The sequence below is a fragment of the Chenopodium album genome, chromosome 21, assembly GCF_948465745.1.
Source record: "Chenopodium album chromosome 21, dcCheAlbu1.1, whole genome shotgun sequence".
NCBI classification, from domain to species: domain Eukaryota; kingdom Viridiplantae; phylum Streptophyta; class Magnoliopsida; order Caryophyllales; family Amaranthaceae; genus Chenopodium; species Chenopodium album.
Window position 1 is genome coordinate 31779827 of NC_137854.1, and position 21981 is coordinate 31801807.

The 21981-nt window shown below is 35.5% G+C and overlaps 2 protein-coding genes across 3 annotated transcripts in view; one reads left to right on the forward strand and one right to left on the reverse strand.

Annotated features, from left to right (window-relative positions):
- Nucleotides 1-5167, reverse strand: part of LOC145602498 (putative CoA ligase CCL13) — a 12205-nt gene extending 7038 nt beyond the window's left edge. Inside the window, exon 1 of the mRNA XM_081658691.1 lies at nt 4970-5167. Coding sequence (XP_081514817.1) covers nt 4970-5167 — 198 coding nt within the window. The remainder of the gene's footprint in view (nt 1-4969) is intronic.
- Nucleotides 5168-9359: 4192 nt separating this feature from the next.
- On the forward strand, nt 9360-19169 carry LOC145602097 (uncharacterized). 2 transcript variants are annotated; one of them, XM_081658243.1, is made up of 2 exons: nt 9360-10922; nt 18339-19169. In XM_081658243.1, the coding sequence occupies exon 1, from the start codon at nt 9525-9527 to the stop codon at nt 10917-10919; it is 1395 nt and encodes a 464-aa protein (XP_081514369.1). In that variant the 5' UTR covers nt 9360-9524; the 3' UTR covers nt 10920-10922; nt 18339-19169. The 2 variants fall into 2 exon arrangements, with proteins under 2 accessions (XP_081514369.1, XP_081514371.1); XM_081658245.1 differs by having other exon boundaries at nt 18506-19169.
- Nucleotides 19170-21981: the final 2812 nt, after the last annotated feature.

Consider the following 21981-nt stretch of genomic DNA (forward strand, 5'->3'; position numbering starts at 1 on the left):
TCTTCCAGGATAACAAGAGTTCTCGAGCAGTACAATTGAAGGGGCTATTCTCAAATATTGAGATGAAAAATTTCCCCGATGTCAATTCCTATTGTCAAGAGGTTAAAATGTTAGCCGATCAACTTGCTAATGTCGACGCTCCTATCAAAAATCAACGCCTCATCCTCACCCTAATAATCCGTGGCTTACCCAAATCATATGATGGTGTCACTGCCATAATTCAACAAACCGACCCTCTGCCTTCCTTCTACAAGGCACGGTCAATGCTTAGCCTTGAAGAATCTCGCCTTGCATCTCAGGTCTCCAGTGAAGCTATTACTGCCGGTTCCACCTTGTTTGCTGCCGGAAATAACTTCGGAACCTACACTGAAGAAAATCACTCCTTGAATGACAATCACTCGCGCCAAAACAACCGCGGTAACAGGGGAAGCAGCAGCGGAAACCACGGCGGCCGGAACCATGGCGGCGGCGATCGCGGTAGGGGCCGGAACAACAACCGCAACAACAACCAGGGCCAACGCCATCACCATGGCAATCAACCTTGGCAACATCATTGGACTCCCTGGTAGCAGCAGGGTACGTACCCTCCTTGGGCTCCATGGCCTCAACAATGGGCCATGCCACCTTGCCCATATCCCACCTCATCTTGGCCAGACCGAATCCACCTCGCCAACAAGGGCTGCTAGGCCCACGTCCTCAACAACATGCCTTCTCCACTCAAGCACCATCCACTGCCGGTTATGTCCCATGGCATTTTTAAACCAAAACGCTTAATCTCCACACCTCGGTTTCTCCTTCCCCACATCCTCCTTTCTCCCTAAAAGATGTCCTACATGCTCCCAACCTTATTAAAAATCTGATTTCTGTTAGAAAATTAACTTGTGATAATTGGGTGTCCATTGAATTTGACCCATTTGGTTTCTCTGTGAAGGACCTATCGACGGGGACTCATCTTATGCGATGTGATAGCACTGGTGCGGTGATCTCTACCATATATATCTCCTCTGCCACACCACATGCCTCCCCACCCTCCACATTCGCTGCTCTCTCTCCATCTCTATGGCACGACCAGCTTGGACACCCCGACACCAATATTTTGGATTCTCTTAGGAAACAAAAATTTGTCAGTTGTAATAGACTAGTTAATTCTTTTATTTGTCCTTCTTGTCCACTTGGCAAACATGTTAAAATGCTATTTTATGACTCCACTTCTCATACTTGCTTACCATTTGACATTGTCCATAGTGACCTTTGGACTTCTCCAAAGTTGAGCTCCGCGGGCCATCTTTATTATGTCTTGTTTTTGGATGATTTTAGCAACTTTTTGTGGACCTTTCCTATATGCAAGAAATCAAAAGTTCATTCATATTTCTTACAGTTTCGTAGTTATGCCAAAACTCAATTTGAAAGGGGAATAAAATGTTTTCAATGTGACAATGTAAAAAAAATATGATAATGGTCCCTTTCGCCAATTTTGTGAGCAAAATGGTATCCTCTTCCGATTTTCTTGCCCCCACACCTCTTCTCAAAATGGAAAAGTGGAAAGAAAAATTTATACTATAAATAACATGATCCGCACTCTCCTTGCTCACTCCTCCATGCCCCCCTCTTTTTGGCATCACGCCTTACAAATGGCCACATATCTTCACTACATTCTCCCTTCCAAAATCATCCTCTCTCTCGAGCCTAATTTCATATACCAACGCTAACTGGGGTGGCTGCTTAGATACCCGCCGTTCAACATCGTGGTATTGCGTGTTTTTGGGTGAAAATCTCATCTCATGGTCTGCCAAAAGGCAGCCAACTCTCTCACGCTCCAGTGCTGAAGCAGAGTATCGCGGCGTGGCCAATGTAGTGGCCGAATCTTGCTGGTTGCGCAACTTATTGCTCAAGCTTTGTTGTCCAATTAAAAAGGCAACAATAATCTACTGTGACATCGTCAGCGCGGTCTACCTAGCTGGGAATCCCGTTCAACATCAAAGAACAAAACTCATCGAAATGGATATACACTTTGTTCAAGAAAAGGTAAGTCGCGGCTAAGTTCGAGTTCTCCACGTTCCGTCTCGCTACCAAATCGTCGACATATTCACCAAGGGGCCGGGGCTACCGCAGATACTCTTTGAAGACTTTCGTGACGGCCTTTGCGTCCGATTACCTCCCACTACGACTGCGGGGTGTATTAGCATAAGTAATATGATGATGCATTTACAATGATTGTATTGTTACCTATGTTTATATTGTTCCCTAGGTTCATTGTATAGTTCCCTAGGTACTTTGTATACTTGGTATATATACCACAGCAATCAATAGAAGGAGGCAAGGGATTCAATCTTACAGGCCCGAGGGTTGATGAGGGCATTTAACGTCGCGCAACAAGAACAAGGTAAGCCAATAACAAGCGAAGCAACAAGAATATCATGTGCATGCGAGGGGCGCGACATTAGTGAGTTTGGGATACTTTAGAAATGTTGGCCAGATCACAACACCTATATTGGTCTACATCACAATTCAAGTATTAAAGAAAGATAACATTGGTTATGATTCATATGAATCATCAATCAATCAATAACTAACATGATACCAAAACGGACACTAAGAATAATGACACGTGTCAATTTTTGGTGCTGTTTTTTCTCTCCAAAACTTTTTTTTTAAATCACTTCCTTAAAAAATTTACTTTTTATATAATTGTGATTCACCTCCTTACAAAAATATTAACCAAATTATATAATTGTAGTATTCACTTCCTACAAAAATTTTCACATATTTTCCATATCTTCATTGTGTAAATACTATTTTGTATCCTTTACCTTTTGATTTGGGGCTCAATTCTGAATATAAATTAAGATTCAAATATGAGGATTATTTTTTGGTAGATTTTAAATTAACATTAAATATAATTCGTTATAAATTTTGTAAAACCCGTGCGTGCCACAGGGACTTAATCTAGTTCACATTATTTGTTACTCTCTAAAGAGCACTATTTTTGGAAACTAAATACAAAATACTCCTAGGCCCTGCTTAATAAAATAAGTTTTCAATCCAGTTTAAATAATTTCAGTTCAGTAAAAATAAGTTTAGTTTAGTAAAAAAAAAATTCAGTTCAATAAAAAAAAAAAGTTCAGTTTAATAATAATTAGTAATTGCAAAGATGAAGAATTAAAGAAAATCAGGTAAAAAAAATTAGAAAAAAAATTCAATTTAGTAAAAATTATTTAAATTCAACAAAAAAAATTCCAGTTCAACAAAATATTTTCAGTTGAGTAAAGTTAATTTTAGTTTAACAGAAATAATTAAGGTGAAATGAATAGGGTCTTATATTTCATTAAGTTGATAGTAACATCAGAATTTCCTATTTTCTTTTAAAACTTAAAGATCATTAAATACGAATAATACAATAATACAAATAATAAAGTTGAATTTTGACATGTGACCCATCAATGCAAGCTACAATGCAAGAACTAGCTAGAATGCCCACACAGACACAAATGCCTAAATTGTGTACTTGTAAAAAAATAAATAAATAAATAAACAAACAAACAAATTTGTGTACGTACGTAGCTGCATTGCCACAAGGCCAAGCATGAGACAAATGTGACCCATACCCTGATACTATACCCAATTATCCTACCAAAAACCCTAAGTCTCCTAGAAATTACTTGATTCAATTCAACCCGATCTAAATCAGTTGCAACATATATGAAGATTCATGCTCAAAGATAAGCAGACCTAAACTAACCCGATCTAAAACTAATTTGATGAATGACTAGATTGCCACCTCTCTAGCTAGGAGTGAATCGACTTGATACATTGTTAGCATTGAGCTACTTTAAATGTCTAGTCTCTAATCTCTATTTGACACTATGGCCTATGGGTACGTACGTCACCGGGCCATTACTTTTTAAAAAAAAAAAAAAAAATTTGAAAGAAGCCATTTATTGTGTTATAATAAAGTGTAATTTCAAATATTTTTATATTCTAATGTACATTAGTATTTTTATTTTTTTATTTTTTTTCTTTCTTTCTTTCAATGTACATAAATATAATATAGAATAATTGTATGTAACACGAAGTATTTCTTAATATATAATCTTTGTTACATACGAGTAAATATATAAGTTAATTCTAAATCTAAATCACCTAAAATGCATTTATCTCTGTGTAACTTCATATATCTGTTAATGAATTCATAATACATTGAGTATCGGTAAGTTGATGTCATATCCATATTCCTTAGCTTTCACACACTAATTCATACTACTACGTGAGTTGTATGTACCAATATAAAGGAAAAGTATTTAGGTTGCGATAAGTTAGTAATGTAGACGTAAACTTTAATCAAATAGTCCAAGTACTCTGCACTTCATAAACAAAAAATGCATTAATTTCATTTTATATTCTAAGTCAAACTTAGGTATGTGTGTAATTCATAAACTAACTTGCTATAGGTTATAGTATTATACCCTTTTTTTTTTAACTTGTATTTATAATCTTCCAAGAACATTCTCCTTTTTAAGGGCATAATATTATAAACTCTATGTATGTCATATTCTTTCGTGTTTTTTTTAGTTTAACAAAATAGCTTATTATTGCTCAGCTTTTAATATAATGTTCTTTTGTGTTATTATTAGTTTAACAAAATGCTTATTAATACTCAAAATGCCATTCTGAAGACCCAAGATCAATAAATTGAATTGGTAAATAAAAGCAAAAGAGAAAGGCTTTCGGAACACACATAATAGGGTTAATAATGAGCAATAATAACTATTGTACAACAATCAGGGATGTAATAGTATATATAGGCATACATGTCTATCATTTGTATCGTTACGTATACTTCATATATATACTATTACATATTAACTATTGTACATATTAACTATTGTACATTAGCTACTATCTGCTTATATATATATAAATCGTTTATTTTAAAAGAGCTAGAGAAAGAGAGAGAAGAAAAATAACTTACAAAATCACCATAAGATATCCCAAGAGATGATAGAGCTGAAGCAAGTTTCAAACACCTTTGGTGAGTTAGCTTCCAAGTATAACTAACTTCTCTATAAATCATAGAAGTTTGATCAGGATAAACTCTTGCAGCTCTTTCCAAGAAACTAACTGGAGTGAGAGGAACATAGTTGGCTGGACATTGCACAAGACCTTCCATTTTCAGCTCGATCGATAATTGACTTGGCTTAATCACACACAAAAATGGGAATAGCCTCTAGCTAATTAAGAAGAATGTAGCCAAGAGATAAAAAGTAGTATGAAAATGAAATTTATATATATGATGTATATATATTTATTCCTTTGGTTGGCTAGGGGAGACTTAATTAAAATAATTACAAAATGGATTAATAATTATAATTTTAACCCATTAAAAACGCAAGGAATAATGCGTATGAACATGGCCAGTTCAAATGGATTATAATTAATGGTGTTGAAGCTAACATACAACATCACCTATTTACAAATATATATATACAAATATAGTGCGTCAATGTCAATATTAATGGTCAAGCACCATATTAATCTGGTACGTTGTGAGCTTGGATACATCATGGAAATGACGTGGTACTGTGTAGGATTCAATTCCATGACGTAAAATAAACTCTAAACGTAGTTTATGGTGCACTTCCAACTTAATGATGACAAGTCAATTACTAAATTAAGAAGACTTGTACAAATTCAAGTCGTATGGAATTGTAAGATAGTGTATTCTATTCAAGGAATAATGGTCCACCACCACATACATATACATAAATATATATACATGACGTGTTGGAGAAAGAGAATCTGACCACATATGCATTAAGTGATAATAGTTACAGATTTATGGACGGTCCCATGGTTTATTTATTACCCGTTCCTAAAAATTCGATTCACTTTAATTTGCATTTGCATGGTCTCCATTGAACATCTTTGACCATGATTATCTTTGGCTATGTATAAAAACACATAAAAAGCTGATAATTAATAAATGAGTTGAGTTTCTATATACTTTTCAGCTCTATTTTGTGTGCCCATGCTTTTTCGAAATAATAAGATGTGCCCTCCAACTCAAGTTGCTTATTCAACCGTACCCTCTGATGTTGATGCAACATTAGTAATTGTGCAAACCATTAATTTCCCTACATTGGAGAGAAATTTCACGCCTAAATTGGATTAGAGATATATGAAGGGGATTAACATTAAGCATTTTTTCAACATTTTCTCATCTATTTTTTCTTCTTTCTTCTAACAACAATTACTAACGCCGAGGTAACCTTAGAGGGTATGGTTGATTAAACACCTTAAATTGGAAGGCAAAATTTATAGTTCTGATAAAGCATGGGCACACCTTAGAAACGTACTCAACAATCTCGAGGGCACAGCTTAGAAAACCCTTAATGATAGGCGTGTCGCGTACCTAGCAAAAATAACCGAACTAGTCCTCCTACTATATAGACAGGGAAGTAAGGGTTAGATCCTAAGAGACTAAGGGTCTGTTCTAATTTACTGAACTAAACTGAAATTAATTGATTTGATTGGAGCTGAACTGAACTAAACTAAATATAGCTAAAATGAAATGTTTATGAGAGAAGGAAATTAGGAACTAAATTGATTAGAGTTGAACTGAACTGAACTCAAATGAACTGAAATTAAGCTTAAAAGAACATGCCCTAAGGACTAATCAATTAAATTGACTCAAGCTAATACTAAGCAAGTAACCATTCAATAGTAGCAACTAATCTAATTCTAAACAATGTAAACAAGTTGATTCAAGATTAAATAAATCAATTAATAAAAACATATAGGGTTAAGTATCACCACTAGCATGAATAACGCAAAGATAAGTCCCTATCCGAATTAATCGAAATAAAAATACTTAAGGGAAAGACGTGCTCTTAAAAATACCAATAACCTCTTTCGAGTATTTATGGCTTCTTTAAAATCCAATCAAACCTATTTTCATGGTATCATGCAAATTAGAGACATTAAACTCAACATCCATATAATCCTAACAATTCATCCTACCTATTTCCATGGAGAATTTCATTGTAATACCCCGTATTTTTAAGCCGTTTACTAATTATTAATTATGGATTTTTTCAAAATATTTTATTATACAAAAATATCTTTTTAAGTCCATATATGATTTTACAAGGATAATTTTATCACGCTTTATAAAAAATTTAATTATAGGAGTCAACTCCAAGTTGAAGGAATTTCAAACTTCAGTATTTTGCTTCTGAGTCAAACTACCAAGTACCAAAGTACTCCTCCTTCTGTAATCAAAGTCAACCCTTATATTAATACTACTCCTATTCACAAACATTTATTAGGCCTTCTGCATTTATTGGGTCAGCAACATTTTCTAGTCCCGCTGCATTTATTGGGTCAGCAACATTTATTGGGCCAGCTATATTTATTAGGCCAGCAACATTTATTGGGCCAACTATATTTATTAGGCTAGCAACGGGTCGGCACTATCAATGAATATGGTTGCAATAGTGCCATTTGGAGGCTATATATAGCCATGGAAGTAAGGCATTCTTACTCCATCTTCCTCCCTCCAAAGCCTTCTTATTCTCCTTTCTCCTCCCCCTCCATATTCACCTCCTTTTAGCTTTTATTTTGTGGTCTTGAGCTCCTTCACAAGCACCACCTTACTACAGTCATTCGACCACCACCTTGCCACCACTTCCTTGTTCGATCTGCTGCTGTAAGTACTACACTACTACTACTATACATATTACTACCACTACACTATTACTCCACGTACTACTCCCTACTTCTAATGCTACTACTATATACTACTCCGTTCCCTAATATTTTTTACGTTTGGAATTATGCGCGGCAATTAAGAAATTGTGTAAAGTTGAGGTATATTGGAATATTTCAATGATTGAAAGTACAATTTTATTGAAAAATACAATGTTGAACATGTGGGGTGAAGAAATTAGAGGAGAGAGGAGAGAGAATGTAATAATGAGTGTTGAAAAACTATTAAAATAGTACAAAAAGTACAATAGCACATGGATAAGTAAGGACTTTTGAGTAAAACAAATGTAAAACAAGGGTAATTTTGTCCAAAATTTATGACCAAAATAGGAAAGATACTAAATGTAAGGAATAAAAAGAAACACCTTAAATGAAAACGTAAAAAACATTTAGGAAAGGAGGGATTACCTCTTATTTTTATTATCATGTTATTACTATTAGTCTTAAACTATCATTGTCTCTCATCATGTTACTACTACTATCTTACTACTCATACTACTAGGAAAACCTCATTTACCGATGGGATTTACCGATGGCCAACAAAAATCATCAGTAAAAATGAAGTTTACCCCCGATGGTTTTTTTAAGCCATCGGTATTTTGAGAAATATCGATGGCCTAGGTATCGGTATAATTTTTCCGATAGCTTTTGTTTGTCGGAATATTTTTTTTTATAAAAAGAAAATTCAATTTTTTTTTACCGATGGTTAAAAGCCATCGGTAAAAAATAAATACCGATGATGGCTTTAGACGATCGGTATTTTACCATTGGTATTTATTTTTCAAAAAATTAAAAATTAAATAAATTTTGAAAGTTTATTCACCCAAACCCTAGTAGCTCCCCTAACTTCTCTATCTTATCTCACATTCTCACGGCCACTTCTTTACTCTTTCTCCTTCTCTCTTCTCTCTCCTCTCACGCCTCTGTCTCTTCTTTCCTTTCCCCTCTCTTCATATGTTCCTCTTCTCCTCTCTCCTCTCTCTGTAAAAAATAGATACAATTGTGTTTTATTGAAATGTGCGTGCACATGTTTCTCAATATGAGTAACAAAATGTATTACTCAAATGACATTGTTGTAATTCTTCAGTCTTTTGGTTTTTATTGGATAAACGTTCCGTCTTCTTTGTCCTTCTTTCTTCTTCCTCCTTCTCTATATCTCAACAACTATAGCGAATACAACCCAGTAGAACATCAAACAACAAACGCAACACCATCAACACCATAACAAACTTCTATCCCAACACCATCATATCGACGACGAAACAACAAAAGCCTAAGAAATTGATACAAATTAAGGGCATGGTTAACCCTAGAGGGTCTAAATGGGAGGTATATATCATTTGCTTGTGAGTTTCCATCCTCCATTAATTTCCTCGAGCTCCATTGTCGCAGAATTGAGGATTCCTCAACTTCTATTGTTTTGAAGAGAGCCTATTCTACCGCTCTGACATTTCCTTCAACGTTAACATGCCCAAACTGTCGTTTTCATGATTTTTAACCAAACTTTCAATTTTACGTCAACTAAAATAATGAAAAGACGAGAGTACTCTTTAAGTACCTTCTAATGTTACTCGTATTGAGTGATTTGGATTTTCTCTATTGAAGTAACAATACGAGAAAATGAAGCTCCCTTGGAAAGAACTTAAAACTGTGTAAAAATTAATCAAAGCAAAAGGAAAGTAGAGTAGCCATTTTGCTGAAGCAATTTTGAACTGAGCAGAGGAAGAAACCCATTCTTTTCCAGAAAAAAACCCAGAAAAATGGGTAAAATTCCGGCAACTCTCCGATCAACAGCAACCCAACTTCTCAAAAACCCACCTCAAAATCATCCCTCTAAACCCTCCAATTTCTCTCGCAACACCAATAAACCCAAATCAATTTTACCCCCAAAAGGGCTTAAACCCTCCTTAAACCCTAATTTATCTTCTCCAATCACTTCCCCTAATCTTTCCGATGCTAAAACCCTAATCAATTCCTTAATTTCAAACCCTAAAACCCCAATTGATCTTCAATTTCACAACTCCCTTCTTCAATCTTATTCTTCAATTGCCCCTTTGAATGATTCTTTCTCTTTATTCAATCATATGGTTAAAACCCTACCCTGTTTTTCCCCTGATCGTTCTTCCTTCCACATTTTGATTTCTCAATCGTGTAACTCAAAAACCCTTGATTCCCCTCTTTCTCATGTTTCACAAGCTGTTGATTTTATGGCTTCTCATGGGTTTCACCCGGATCCGGTTACCGTTGATATCGCTGTTCGGACGCTTTGTCGGTCCGGGTATGATGAGGATGCTGTGAAGTTCATCAATGAGCTGCATTGTAAGAATTCTGTGACCCCTGATTATTATACTTATAATTTTCTTGTTAAGCATTTGTGTAAGAATAGGTCAATGAGTATGGTTTATAGGGTGATTGATGAGTTACGGCATTCACTTGGGTTGAAACCGGACTTGGTTACGTACACTATATTGATTGATAATGTGTGTAATAGTAAGAATGTTCGTGAGGCTACCCGGTTGTTGAGCGAACTTAGTGAGAATGGATTTAAGCCTGATTGTTATGTTTATAATACCATCATGAAAGGGTACTGTAATTTGAGTCTTGGTAATGAAGTTGTCAAGGTTTATAAGAAGATGAAAGAGGAAGGGGTGGAACCTGATATTGTGACTTATAATACGCTTATTTTTGGGTTGTCGAAAACTGGGAGAGTTAAGGAGGCTAGAAAGTATTTGGAAGTCATGGAAGAAGTGGGTTATTCACCTGATGCGGTTACTTATACATCGTTGATGAATGGTTTGTGTAGAGAAGGAGATGCAATGGGGGCTATGAGATTGCTTCGTGAGATGGAAGCTAAGGGGTGTAGCCCGAATGCGTGCACCTATAATACATTGCTTAATGGATTGTGTAAATCAAGGTTGTTGGACAAAGGGATGGAATTGTTTGGGGCTATGAAAGCCGGAGGTGTAATTCTTGAGACGTCTTCTTATGCTACTTGTTTGAGAGGATTATGTAGAGAAGGCAGAGTTGCAGAGGCGTATGAGGTTTTTGATTATGCTGTTGAGAGTAAAAGTTTGACTGATGCTGCTGCCTATTCTACATTGGAAAGTACGTTGAAATGGCTGAAGAAAGCTAGGGAGCAAGGGCTTGCTGTTTAAAGGGTTAGTTTTACTCCTCAATAAAGTCTCATCATTTAACATTGGCTAATTTACGTGTGTATATATTTATACTTTAGGCTGGAAGTAATATAGTTTTGTGTCTTATTTCAATCTCATCTTGATACTGGATGGGATGACTGTAAGTTTGTTTTTGATGGAATGATGGTTAAGTTGTTCAATGCTTTGTTTTCTTGTTAAAATGGCAAAATTTATAGAATAGAACCGCAAAAGCAAGTTACTTTCAATAAATAATTCAATAGGGTATTAAATGCAGCTGGGGTTCCATATACTCCCTCCGTTACTTTTTACTCGCAACAATTACCATTTTTAGCCGTTACACATTACTTGCAACAATATTTTTTCTTTCCTTTTATGGTAGGTTTTTTTGTATGATTTTACAAAATTACCCTTACTTTTGTTTTTAAACACCCTAATTAAACTACTAATTTTATCACCATTAACTTAAACTCTACATTAATTAACTTAACCATTTTCACCAAAATCATTCCTCCCAATTAAATTCATCATCACTTTCAATTGCCAACCACCACCACTACCACCACCACCACCACTACCATACCCAGATTTTCTCTCTCTTTCTTCACCAATCTCCTGTCGTTGTCGCCGCCTTCCTTTCTTTTCTTCCGTTTTCTTTTCTTTTCTTTTCTTTTCTTCCTCGTCGCCGCCGTCCTCGTTGTGGGCTTTGTGGGTTGTGTGGGTCAAAACCGGTAGTGGGTCGAAATCGGGGTTGTGGGTTGAAATCGGGGGTTGTGGGCGAAAAGGTGGGTGGTGGGTCGAAATCGGGGGTTGTGGGTCAAATAGGTGGGTGGTGCTAGGTCGAAATCGGGGGTTGTGGGTCAAATAGGTGGGTGGTGCTAGGTCGAAATCGGGGGTTGTGGGTCGAAATTGGGGGTGGTGGGTCGAAATCGGGGGTGGTGGAGGAAATAGGTGGTGGGTTGAGGTGCGAAATCGGGGTTGTGAGTCGAAGGGGGTGGTGCTAGGTTGAAATCGGGGGCGGTGTGCCGATGCTAGGTCGAAATCGCTGATGGGTGGTGGTGGGTTCGGTCTTTGCTGGTGGTGGTGATAGGTGGACAGGTGGTGGTGGTGGTGATAGGTGGTCTTTCATGAATTCCAGTTTCTGGAATTTCTACATTGATTTTTTTTTTTTTGTTTTTTTTTTTTAAAAAAAAAAATTTAAAGTAGGATTAACACACTTAAGTGTATGCCCTTATTTTTCATTAATCATGGTTTCAATATTTTGCCTAGGAGTCCGTTCCTGCCCTCTTTGTTGCGAGTAAAAAGTAACGGAGGGAGTACTATTGTATCTTCTGGTTCATGTATAAATTTATAATTGATCTGTGCTCAGATATTATTCTGCTATTATTCCTGGCCTCCTGTGCTTATTTTGTTGTGCTGTTGTGTATCTTGCTTAGTCCAGAATTCAAGATACATAATGTCTGTGCTGCTGGGATTTGGGAACATATATTACGGACTTTCTGTCTGTAAAAAAAGCCTTCGGGAAGCACGAAGTAAGAAAGTGTTCATTCTTTTCACTTGAAATTCACTTCGTGAATTGAACTTGGGTTGTTTTTTTTATCTTATTTGTACTATGCTTACATGTTTTCCTTTGATTACTTTTTAAGATGATGATAACAAATCCAAATTAATAGTATATAGAAATGACTCTCTCGGAATGATATCCTCACAGTTAGTGTGAGAGAAGTGGCTGATTACTGAAGCAGTGTTTTGATTATTAATGAATCAAGATACCCAGGACAATTTAATGATGACAATTAATCGCTGAAAATGGTATTTAAGATTGATCAAGTTAAATTACAGAAATATTTGATAAAAACACAAGCTTCTGAAGACTCAAAGTTTCGAGTGGCTTGTTTTACACTTATAGGCTAAATCAAACTAGGATAACAATTTATTTTCTAGTTTGTGCTGATAATGCATGAGATTTTTTGTAGAAGTACAAATCTGCCAAATCAATATATACTAACTAGCCATGTTAATATATATCCTATATGAAAAATGATTTAAATATCATGTTTATATTCTAAATAAATCAAATTGCAAAACAAATGACTAAGCTGTCCTATTAGATTAAAATTACAAAATAAATGACTATGTTGATATTGTAAGTTTGTGGATATCCTAATGCTTATAATAAATTTTCTTGAATCAAAGGATCTGCCCATCTCTAATTTTTAAGCTTATCTCCTTGTAGATTGGAGCATGTTAAATCAAACTTAAATGCATTCATAAATCACCCACAAAAATCTTCCTCCATCCCTTACGATCAAATATCTCATTCTCATGCAAATCTTTATGCTTCATATCCTTCCTAACTCCTTCCAACCTAGTTATTTTCGGTCTCTCTTTACCTTGTTAATCTCTCCATGATCCCACTCTTCGTCTCAGTGCCCTCTAAGGTCTCCGTCTTACGTGCCCGAACTAACGCTGACGATTTTCCCTTAGTTTGTATGCAGTGTGTGCGACACTCCCTTTCTTGCGAATAACTTCATTTTTGATTCTATCTCTTAGTGCGTTCCCGCACATCAAATTTAACATGCACATTTCCGTAACTTCTATCTTTTTAATGTACTCGTTAGAAGCCCATTATGGCAGTCCTATCAAATTTCTCCTTCAACTGTAAAGGAATGCTACGGTTACATAACACTCTCGTAGCCGCTCTCCATTAAAACACTTAATCCTTTCGGCCACACGTCTTGATTAATGTCACTATTCTTCTAGATGATTGACCCATGATATTTATAACACTCACTCTTGGTCAAATCCTTTCCTTCCTAACTCACTACATCATCGTTTGTGCCCCTCTATGTAATAAAGCGCCATACCAAATATTCCGTCTTACTTCGGCTAGATTCCATTCTTTGCCTCCATTGCTCCAAATTGGCATTAACCCCATCTTTAATTTCATCCACCAAAATGATATTATCTGCAAACAACATACATCACGGGACCTCATTTTGAATTCGTCTGGTTACTTCATCATTGAAAAAAAAAGGGCTTGACGCAGACCCTTGATGCAATCCAATTGTAATAGGAAAATCTTTTTACAACCCTCCACATGTCCTTACATTTGTTGAAACATCCCAATACATATCCTAAACCAAATCCACATACTTTTGTGGGATACCTTTCTTCAATATTGCCCGCCAAAGTACCTCTTTTGTCGCCATGTCATATGCCTTCTCTAAATCCATAAAAACTATATGGAGGTCCTTTTTCTTTATCATGTAAAACTCCATCATTTGTCCTACCAAATGGATTGCTTCCATAGTAGATCTCCCGGGCATAAAACCAAATTGGTTATTTGAAATGCTTGTGCATGCACTAAATTCATATTGTGGCTCATAAGCTTGATCCTTTTATAGTTGTGAGATATAAAAAAATTTCAAAGTTGCAAATAATTTGAAATGGAGGTAGTATATGAAACTTGAAAATTTATAATCATCGCTTCATGTTTCCTAACTAGCATAAAAGACATTGTAGACTTTTAGTATTATAATTACACATTTTCTAAGGGACTTTTAGTATTATAATTACACATTTTCTAAGGGACTTTTAGTTTGAAACATTGATGCACTGTTAAATTAATGTAATGGAATGGGTCAATGGGGCCAAGAAGCCAAATCAGCCACCACTTTTGGTGTATTCAAGGCGCGTAAAACAGGGGTAGCAAGGGTCAAAGGTGGTGACTACCAACGGTGGTTGAGGAAATTGGTGGGCTTTGACTTCACCATTCAGTATAAACCCGGCTCCGCGAACAAGGTTGCTTACGCTCTTTCTCAAAAGGATGAAGCTTTGCTAGTTCGATCATTTAAAATGGAAGAACGAAAAGGAAGGAGAAGGTGGAATGTAGTTTGGGGCCTTAGTCCATTCGTGCTATGTGGACTCGGTTGAGTTGGAAAAGGAATTGGAGGAGGATAAAGGATTGGGCCATATTGTTTTGGGCTTGAGGGAAGGAAAAGAAGGCCCCAGAGGCTTTCATATTGAGGGAACAAGGCTATTTTATAAGAATCAAATTGTTTTGCCTACTCACTCCAAATATGTTCCTTTGCTTTTGAAGGGCTCACCAATTGGAGGCCACGACGGCAAAATTAAGACATACATCTAGGTCGCCGCCGACTGGTTGTGGTCGGGATGAGAAAATATGTGGGAAAATTCGTTCGTGAATGCGATGTTTGTCAGAGAAGCAAGACCATCACCAAAAGCCCATTGGGATTGCTCCAACCTCTTCCGATTTCAGAGGCCGGTGGGAGGATATCTCCATGGACTTCGAGGAGGGTCTGCCGTTATCTAGGGGAGTTGACGCTGTGCTCGTGGTGGTGGATCGTCTCTCAAAGGACTTTATCAGGCTTAAACATCCATTCAACTATCAACTGACGCCTTTGTTCGAGAAATTGTCTGTTTACATGGTTTTCCGGCGTCCATAATTTTCGACTGAGATCGAGTTTGCAGGAGTATATTTTGGCGAGAGCTCTTCCGCCTACAAGGAACACATCTTCGACGGAGTAAGGCCTACCACCCCCAAACCGACGGACAAACGGAGATAGTAAACAAGAGCCTTGAGACTTACCTCCGATGTTTTATTTCGGAGCAACCTAAGGGGTGGACTCGGTTACCATGGGCTGAATACTCTTACAACACATCCCCCCACATTTCGACCAAGATGACCCCATTCAAGGTAGTTTATGGAAGAGATCCCCCGAAATTGTGGCGTTTGGGGCAGGCAGACCATGGTTAGCAGCTACACCTGACAAATGGGTCATTCGGGTCGGGTATGGCTCAGGTCATTTCTGGTGAGGTCAAGTTCAGGCCAAAAGGTTATCGGGTCAAGTACGGGTCGGGTTGGGTCATTTAAGGTTTCGGGTTGATTTCGGGTCTACTAATAATCGGGTTGGGTTAGGTATCGGGTCAACACTTTGGGTCGGGTCGAGTTCGGGTCGGGAGAGTTCAGGTTGGGTCAATTTTCGGGTCAACTTGGGGTGATGCATTGGGTTACACATTATAAATAAATAAAAAAAATTAAGTCAATTTGATTGCGGTTTTTTTCTATTTCGGTTTGCTAAGGTCAATTCTTTAGCTTAAATAGATTCTGGTCATTTCAGGTATAATATATTTTTGGTATGGGTCACTTTGGATTTCGAGTCTATTTGGGTCAATTAATTCAAGTTAAAGGTCAGGTATACTTCGGGTCGGGTGAAATTCTGGTCCCGGGTCAACTTTGGGTCGGGTCATTTCGGGTTTCGGGTCAAGGTCTGATCAGATCCACTTCGGGTCGGGTATGGGTCAATTTCGGGTCATTGATTTTGGGTCAATTTCGGGTCATGGGTGGTCAGGATTGCCAGGTTTATCAGCAGCCTTGAAGAGAGTTTCAGGTAAGGGATGGGATTTTGGAGGAATTGCGAATGAATTTGAATCGTGCCAAACAAGTGAGGAAGGTGAATGCTGTTAAACAGAGGAGGGAAGAGAGAAGTTCGAGGTGGGAGAAAAGGTTTTTCTCAAGCTTCAGCCCTATCGGTAAAAGTCTCTAGCCAAGAGGCCATATCGGTAAAATTCTCTATCCTCGGAGAAGTTTGGTTTCAAACGCCCACGACCCAGACTCCTGAGGCAGCAGTTATCTGTAAAATACTAGGTCCTCAAACTCTACTTTCTCAGAAATTGATTTGTTCTATGTTATGGAATGGACTTCTTGGTGACATGGGCGGACCCACGAAGGAACAAGGGGGGATGACTGTCCCCCCCACTTCCAAAAAAAAAACAGAGGATAAAATTCCAGAAAAAAAAAAAAAGCACAATTGAGTGTAAGAAATAAATAAGAAGTTTACCTTAGCTAATTTGTTAGTGGGCTAGAGATAATATGACAAGGGACCCAATTTGAGATTCACCTACATTAGGTTTCATTATTCCTTTTTATTTTTTTTATTTTTTTATTTTTTATTTTTATTTTTTATATAAATTTCAACCAAACCACTCGACTACTCCCTTATTCCCATTTCCCAACCACGAAGGCACGAACCACCACCACGCGGCCACGAGTCCCGGCAGCGAGCACCTCCACCACCGCCCCGCCAAGTAGGTTTTCCCTTTTTAAATTTTTTTTTTTTTTTCATATTTTTAAAACCCTACTTTACAAATTCAAGTAATGTTTTTGTGAATTCATCAATTATCAATGTTCAATGGTTATGAATTAGAGAGTTATTTGGTTAATTAGTTTGTGAAATGAATTGTTAGTGAATTGATTTGTGAATTGAATTATTAGGGTGAATTAGTTTCTGAATTGCAATATTGAATTGTTCTTCAATTAGGTTATTGAATATTGATGCATATATTTTGAAAAGTTCTTCAAACAATTCTTAAGCAATAGAAAAACAATTCGATCTTCGGCAAATGTTTGCTAAGAAATTGAAATCACAAGATAATATGGCAAATGAAATCACTAGTGATGTTCCAGTTAACGTTATGAACCAATTGATGTTGATAATGTTGATGAAGTAGTTGATGATGACTCGGAGGATATTTTAGTTGAATGTAACCGAATTGTATTATTCAATGGATTTTGGGATTGTAACTTTTTAGTATTAAACAAGTATGTACCCGAATTATTTGTATTGTCCCGTTTTTGTAAATAAATAGGTTGATGTGTTGAATTATCGAAATTGTCCCCCCATTGTCAAATTTCTAGGTCCGCCACTGTAGTTGGTGATGTTTAGTAATTGAAGAAATTCAGTAATGCTTCCTTGTCTCTGTAAGTTGTTGACTAGTCCAGTTGTTTTTCCATTGGCTATGTCTTGATGTGTATGGAATCAGGGAAGCTAACCAATATAAAGATGTTGTACTTGAGATCTTGACTCTAGTGTGTTATACTCTGTTCCTACACTTGACTACTTGAGGCAACAAAAGGTTACAAAGTTATCTATTACATCTGTTATATATTATGTGCAACTTTAGGGTATTATTTGTGAGATAAAAAATTCAAAAGTTGCACATAATATGTAATGGAGGTAGTATGTATTAGTTTGTTGTTGTTTATTGGCTGATTTCATCTTGATGTACGTGCTGTGTTCACAATTGGCAAATATTTATATAAGCTATGTGCTTTTACTTCAACATTACAAAATATACCTTATAAAGAATCTCAACTATTTCATAGCTTGTGGATGAACTTTTAAGAAGCTGATTCATGTTTTTCACTGATACAAATCCAGTTTTTAATTTATTACTTGTTTTTATCACATCTACCAGAGAATTAGCTCTTTTTTTTTTTAAATTTTAATTTTAATTTTTTTTTACTTTTTATGTATTAAACTTAGTGATATTAAATTGGAGGTTTGCTTTAGGTCCGTTGTATTTAAATTAACACACATGCGTTTGCATTTTGGTTAGGATCTTTGGGTATATGGTGGTCTGAAGGTGGCGATCTTCTTTGATGTTCTGCTAAATGGCTGCACTGTACATGCAAGTTGTAGCTGCGGTTAGATCTGCATGATTTGCAAGTATAGTTGATTCATATGAATGGACTAACCAGTAACTCAAAGATATTTTCATGGAAGGTTCAATTGCCTGCTACTTACATGTACTTTGAGGCCTGCCTGGTTGTGAATTGTAATGTACAAAGTATAATACTCTGAGGGCACTGCCCACACTAAAAGGGCCATGATCCAGAGCTACACTCTTTGCAAGCCTGCTCAAATTTGCTGATTCTGCTGTAAATCAAGTCTTTATCAAACCGATTCTGACAAGTGACTTAAGCCCATTTGGGGTAATGAAGCGGACAGAAACAGAATAAATCAGTTGCCACTTACTGGATGTTCGTTATTACAAGTATGCCTGTACTATCTCTTCATCTGGTTCATATAAATCTAAAGTTGTGCTGTTTACTTTTATGGAATACCCTTTCAATTTCGGTCTCTGATATTATGGATTTATGAGACATGATTTTGGGATTATTGTTTTTAATCCTTGAATTAAAAATACATTATCACTTAAAAATATCTAATCTGATTGTTAGATTGTAATAATGCGCTTGGATGCCTTTGAATTGATGTTTCCTGATTTAGATATGATTATTCTGACCATTGTTGATATAAAAAGAATTTAAGTGATGTTTGAGTATTATGTGCTTGTTTTATTTGTTTTTTTATTTTTTTGTTCTTCAAAGAATCATTTTATTTTACTAGAATAAGTTGGAGCTAACTCTAGCTATGATATCGTCATACTATAGCTATATATATGTTTTTAAGAAACTAGCAGTCAAAATCAACAAGATTTGATTTTAAAAGTTAAATGACCTGTTTATGAGAAATAGGCAAGGTATACTTTGAACATTTCTCTGCTATTCTTTCTTTGGGCCTAAGACAATAATAACTTCTATTTTTCAGTTTTATCTTGCCCTTTCCATGTAGGTTTATCGCATGTGGAAGAACACTTAAATTTAATTTAACCCCGATGACATGCAACGTGGGATAAGTTCGTTAAGTGCCCACTCTTGCCAGCCCCTTGCTTTCTGTTATTGAGTGCTGAGGGGAGGTAGGGTGTCATTTTTGCGATATGATGTAAATTCGCAACATATGCCTTTCTTTAAATGAGTCTGCCTTTTTTTTTTTTTTTTTAATCTGGTATATAATGTTGTAAATACCTTTGTGACTCATTTACTTTTTTAATGGAAAATTGTTGTGACTTGCTTTCCCTTAGGGTTTTGAAAATTACACATTTTTAGGAAATATATAATTCTTATTTGAGAAAAATTGCACCTTTTTTGACCTTCTGGTTATACATATCATTTGTAAAGTACAATGGAAATGTTTTATGGAATTGTGTTTTGACAGAAAATGCAAAGACACAAGTACATGGGCATGTGATCTGAATTGTATATCTGTTTAAGTTAGGTTGCTTTTGTAACATCAACTGCACAAGTGCACATATACTGCCCAACTCAACCTCTCAGATCTTAGTTTTAGTCTCTGTTTGGTAATTGATTTAAGCTGGTTCGTAATAGTTGATTGCTGTAAATGGTTTAACAATATAAGTAGCAGTTGATTATATTTGATGCCTTGACTAGCTGGTAAGAAAAGAAGTGTGTGCTAAATTAACTGTTAAGTAGTAACCGTTTGTTGTTTGATACGGAGTAGTAAAATGACAGCAAGAACCTTTTTTTTTTTTTTTTTTTTAATTATTTATATTAGTAAAATTTATGAAAAGACATGACTATTGGTAATTTTGGTATGGGAAGTAAATAGAAACAAGCAAACAACTTTAGCTAAAAAGTCATTTTATAATACTTTTACAATCATTTATTTGAAAAAGCTCCCAAATCTTATTTTTACAAATTAGGTTTTTTGGACATAATAAGATTTTAGAAGAAGCTCTTTACCAAACACCAATCAGCAGTCAACCATCTATTTGATCAAATTAGCTATTTTTTATTTTTATTTATTTTTTATTTTTTTATTTTTTTATTTTGTCAAAGCTATCATTTCCAAGGAGGCAAGGACCCCCTCAACCAATTTGAAGTTGTAAATTATATATGTATTAACTTGAAAATTCCGAGGCATGAAACATATTATTTTATCAGCATCAACCGCTTCTTTGTCATACGAAAGCTACATTTTTTCTGTGACTATTTTCATTGTTTTGCTTTTCTCCTCTTTGCTAATGCTTTTTCCCCTATTTGAAGTACATAATTCTTTTCTTAATCCTATTAGTATATCTCCCTTTGGCTTTTCTTTAATGTATTTTATTGTAGGGGAGGGTTATAAAAAAAATTGCAAGGACTATAAACTGAGTTGTTTATTGTAAAGTGAAGTTAGTAGATATATTATTTAAATTATTAAGAAAAAGGACATGTGACTGTGTGAGAATGAAAATAGTTAGTAGACCATGTTGATTAAATATTCTGTATAATTTAATAGTGGTGGTTCCTTGTCATTTTGTCAATTACTCTAATTTATTTGTGATATTTTTTTTTTTTTTAATTTGCTTTCCCTAGGGAATTTTAAAATTACCAGACCAATCTTATTTAAGAAAATTTCCCATTTCTTGACCTTCTGGTCACTATTTTATAATCTGACCTGTATAGTACAAAAGATTTGTTTTTATGCAACTATGCTTGACCAGAAAATGCAATGGCACAAGAATATGGGCAGGTGATGTGAAGTGTATATCTGTCAATGTTAGGCTGATTTTGTAGCATCCATATCACCCAACTCGACCTCTTAGATCTTAGTTTTCGGCCTTGTTTAGCAATTTGATGAAGTTGGTTTATAGTACCATAACTGGTTTAATTAGTTGGTTGTATTAAATAATTGATTAGTTGGTAGAATAGACTGTTTGAAAAGAAGTGTTTGGTTAACTTATGACATAAATGATACTCGTACCCTTTTTTTTTTATTTACTTGGCATATAACCCCTTGACATGCAATTTGAGGAAGAGATTAGAGAAGATAAACCCACATTAAATAAAAAAATTATCACGATAAAACCGTAATTTGTCCCTTTATTAGTTTTTTTGTTTTTTTGTTTTTTTCTTTTTTTTTTTTTTATTTGAAAAATCCATTTATCTTATCTATTTCCATCTTTAAATTACATGTCATGAGACTATAGGCCAAGCAAAAGATGAATTGAGGAAGTACATGTTTTGTTGTTTGAATAAGTGAAATGTAAAATAAGGAATTTGTTTATAAATTATTATTATTGTTATTGTTAAGCAGTCAATCTCATATATTGATTAAAATAATCTTTTATTTATTTTTTTTAATTTTTTTTTTTTTTTTTTTTTTTTGTCAAAACTATCTTTACCAAACACCCCTTAATCCATTAAGTTGTATATTATTTATTTATAAAACATTAAATTTCCAGGCATGAACCAATTAGTTTATTAGCATCAACTGATTTTTTGTCATACGAAAATGACACATAATATGTGACTATTTCCATTGTTTTGCTTTTCCCCCCTTTGCTAACGGTTTTTCTCCTATTTGAAGTTGATGTTTCTTTTCTTAATTCTATAAAAAAATATCATTCATTTTGG

Bases quoted from the DNA above. Each gene is read 5' to 3' on its own strand.
- LOC145602097 (XM_081658243.1), top strand. From the start codon at position 9,525: ATGGGTAAAATTCCGGCAACTCTCCGATCAACAGCAACCCAACTTCTC.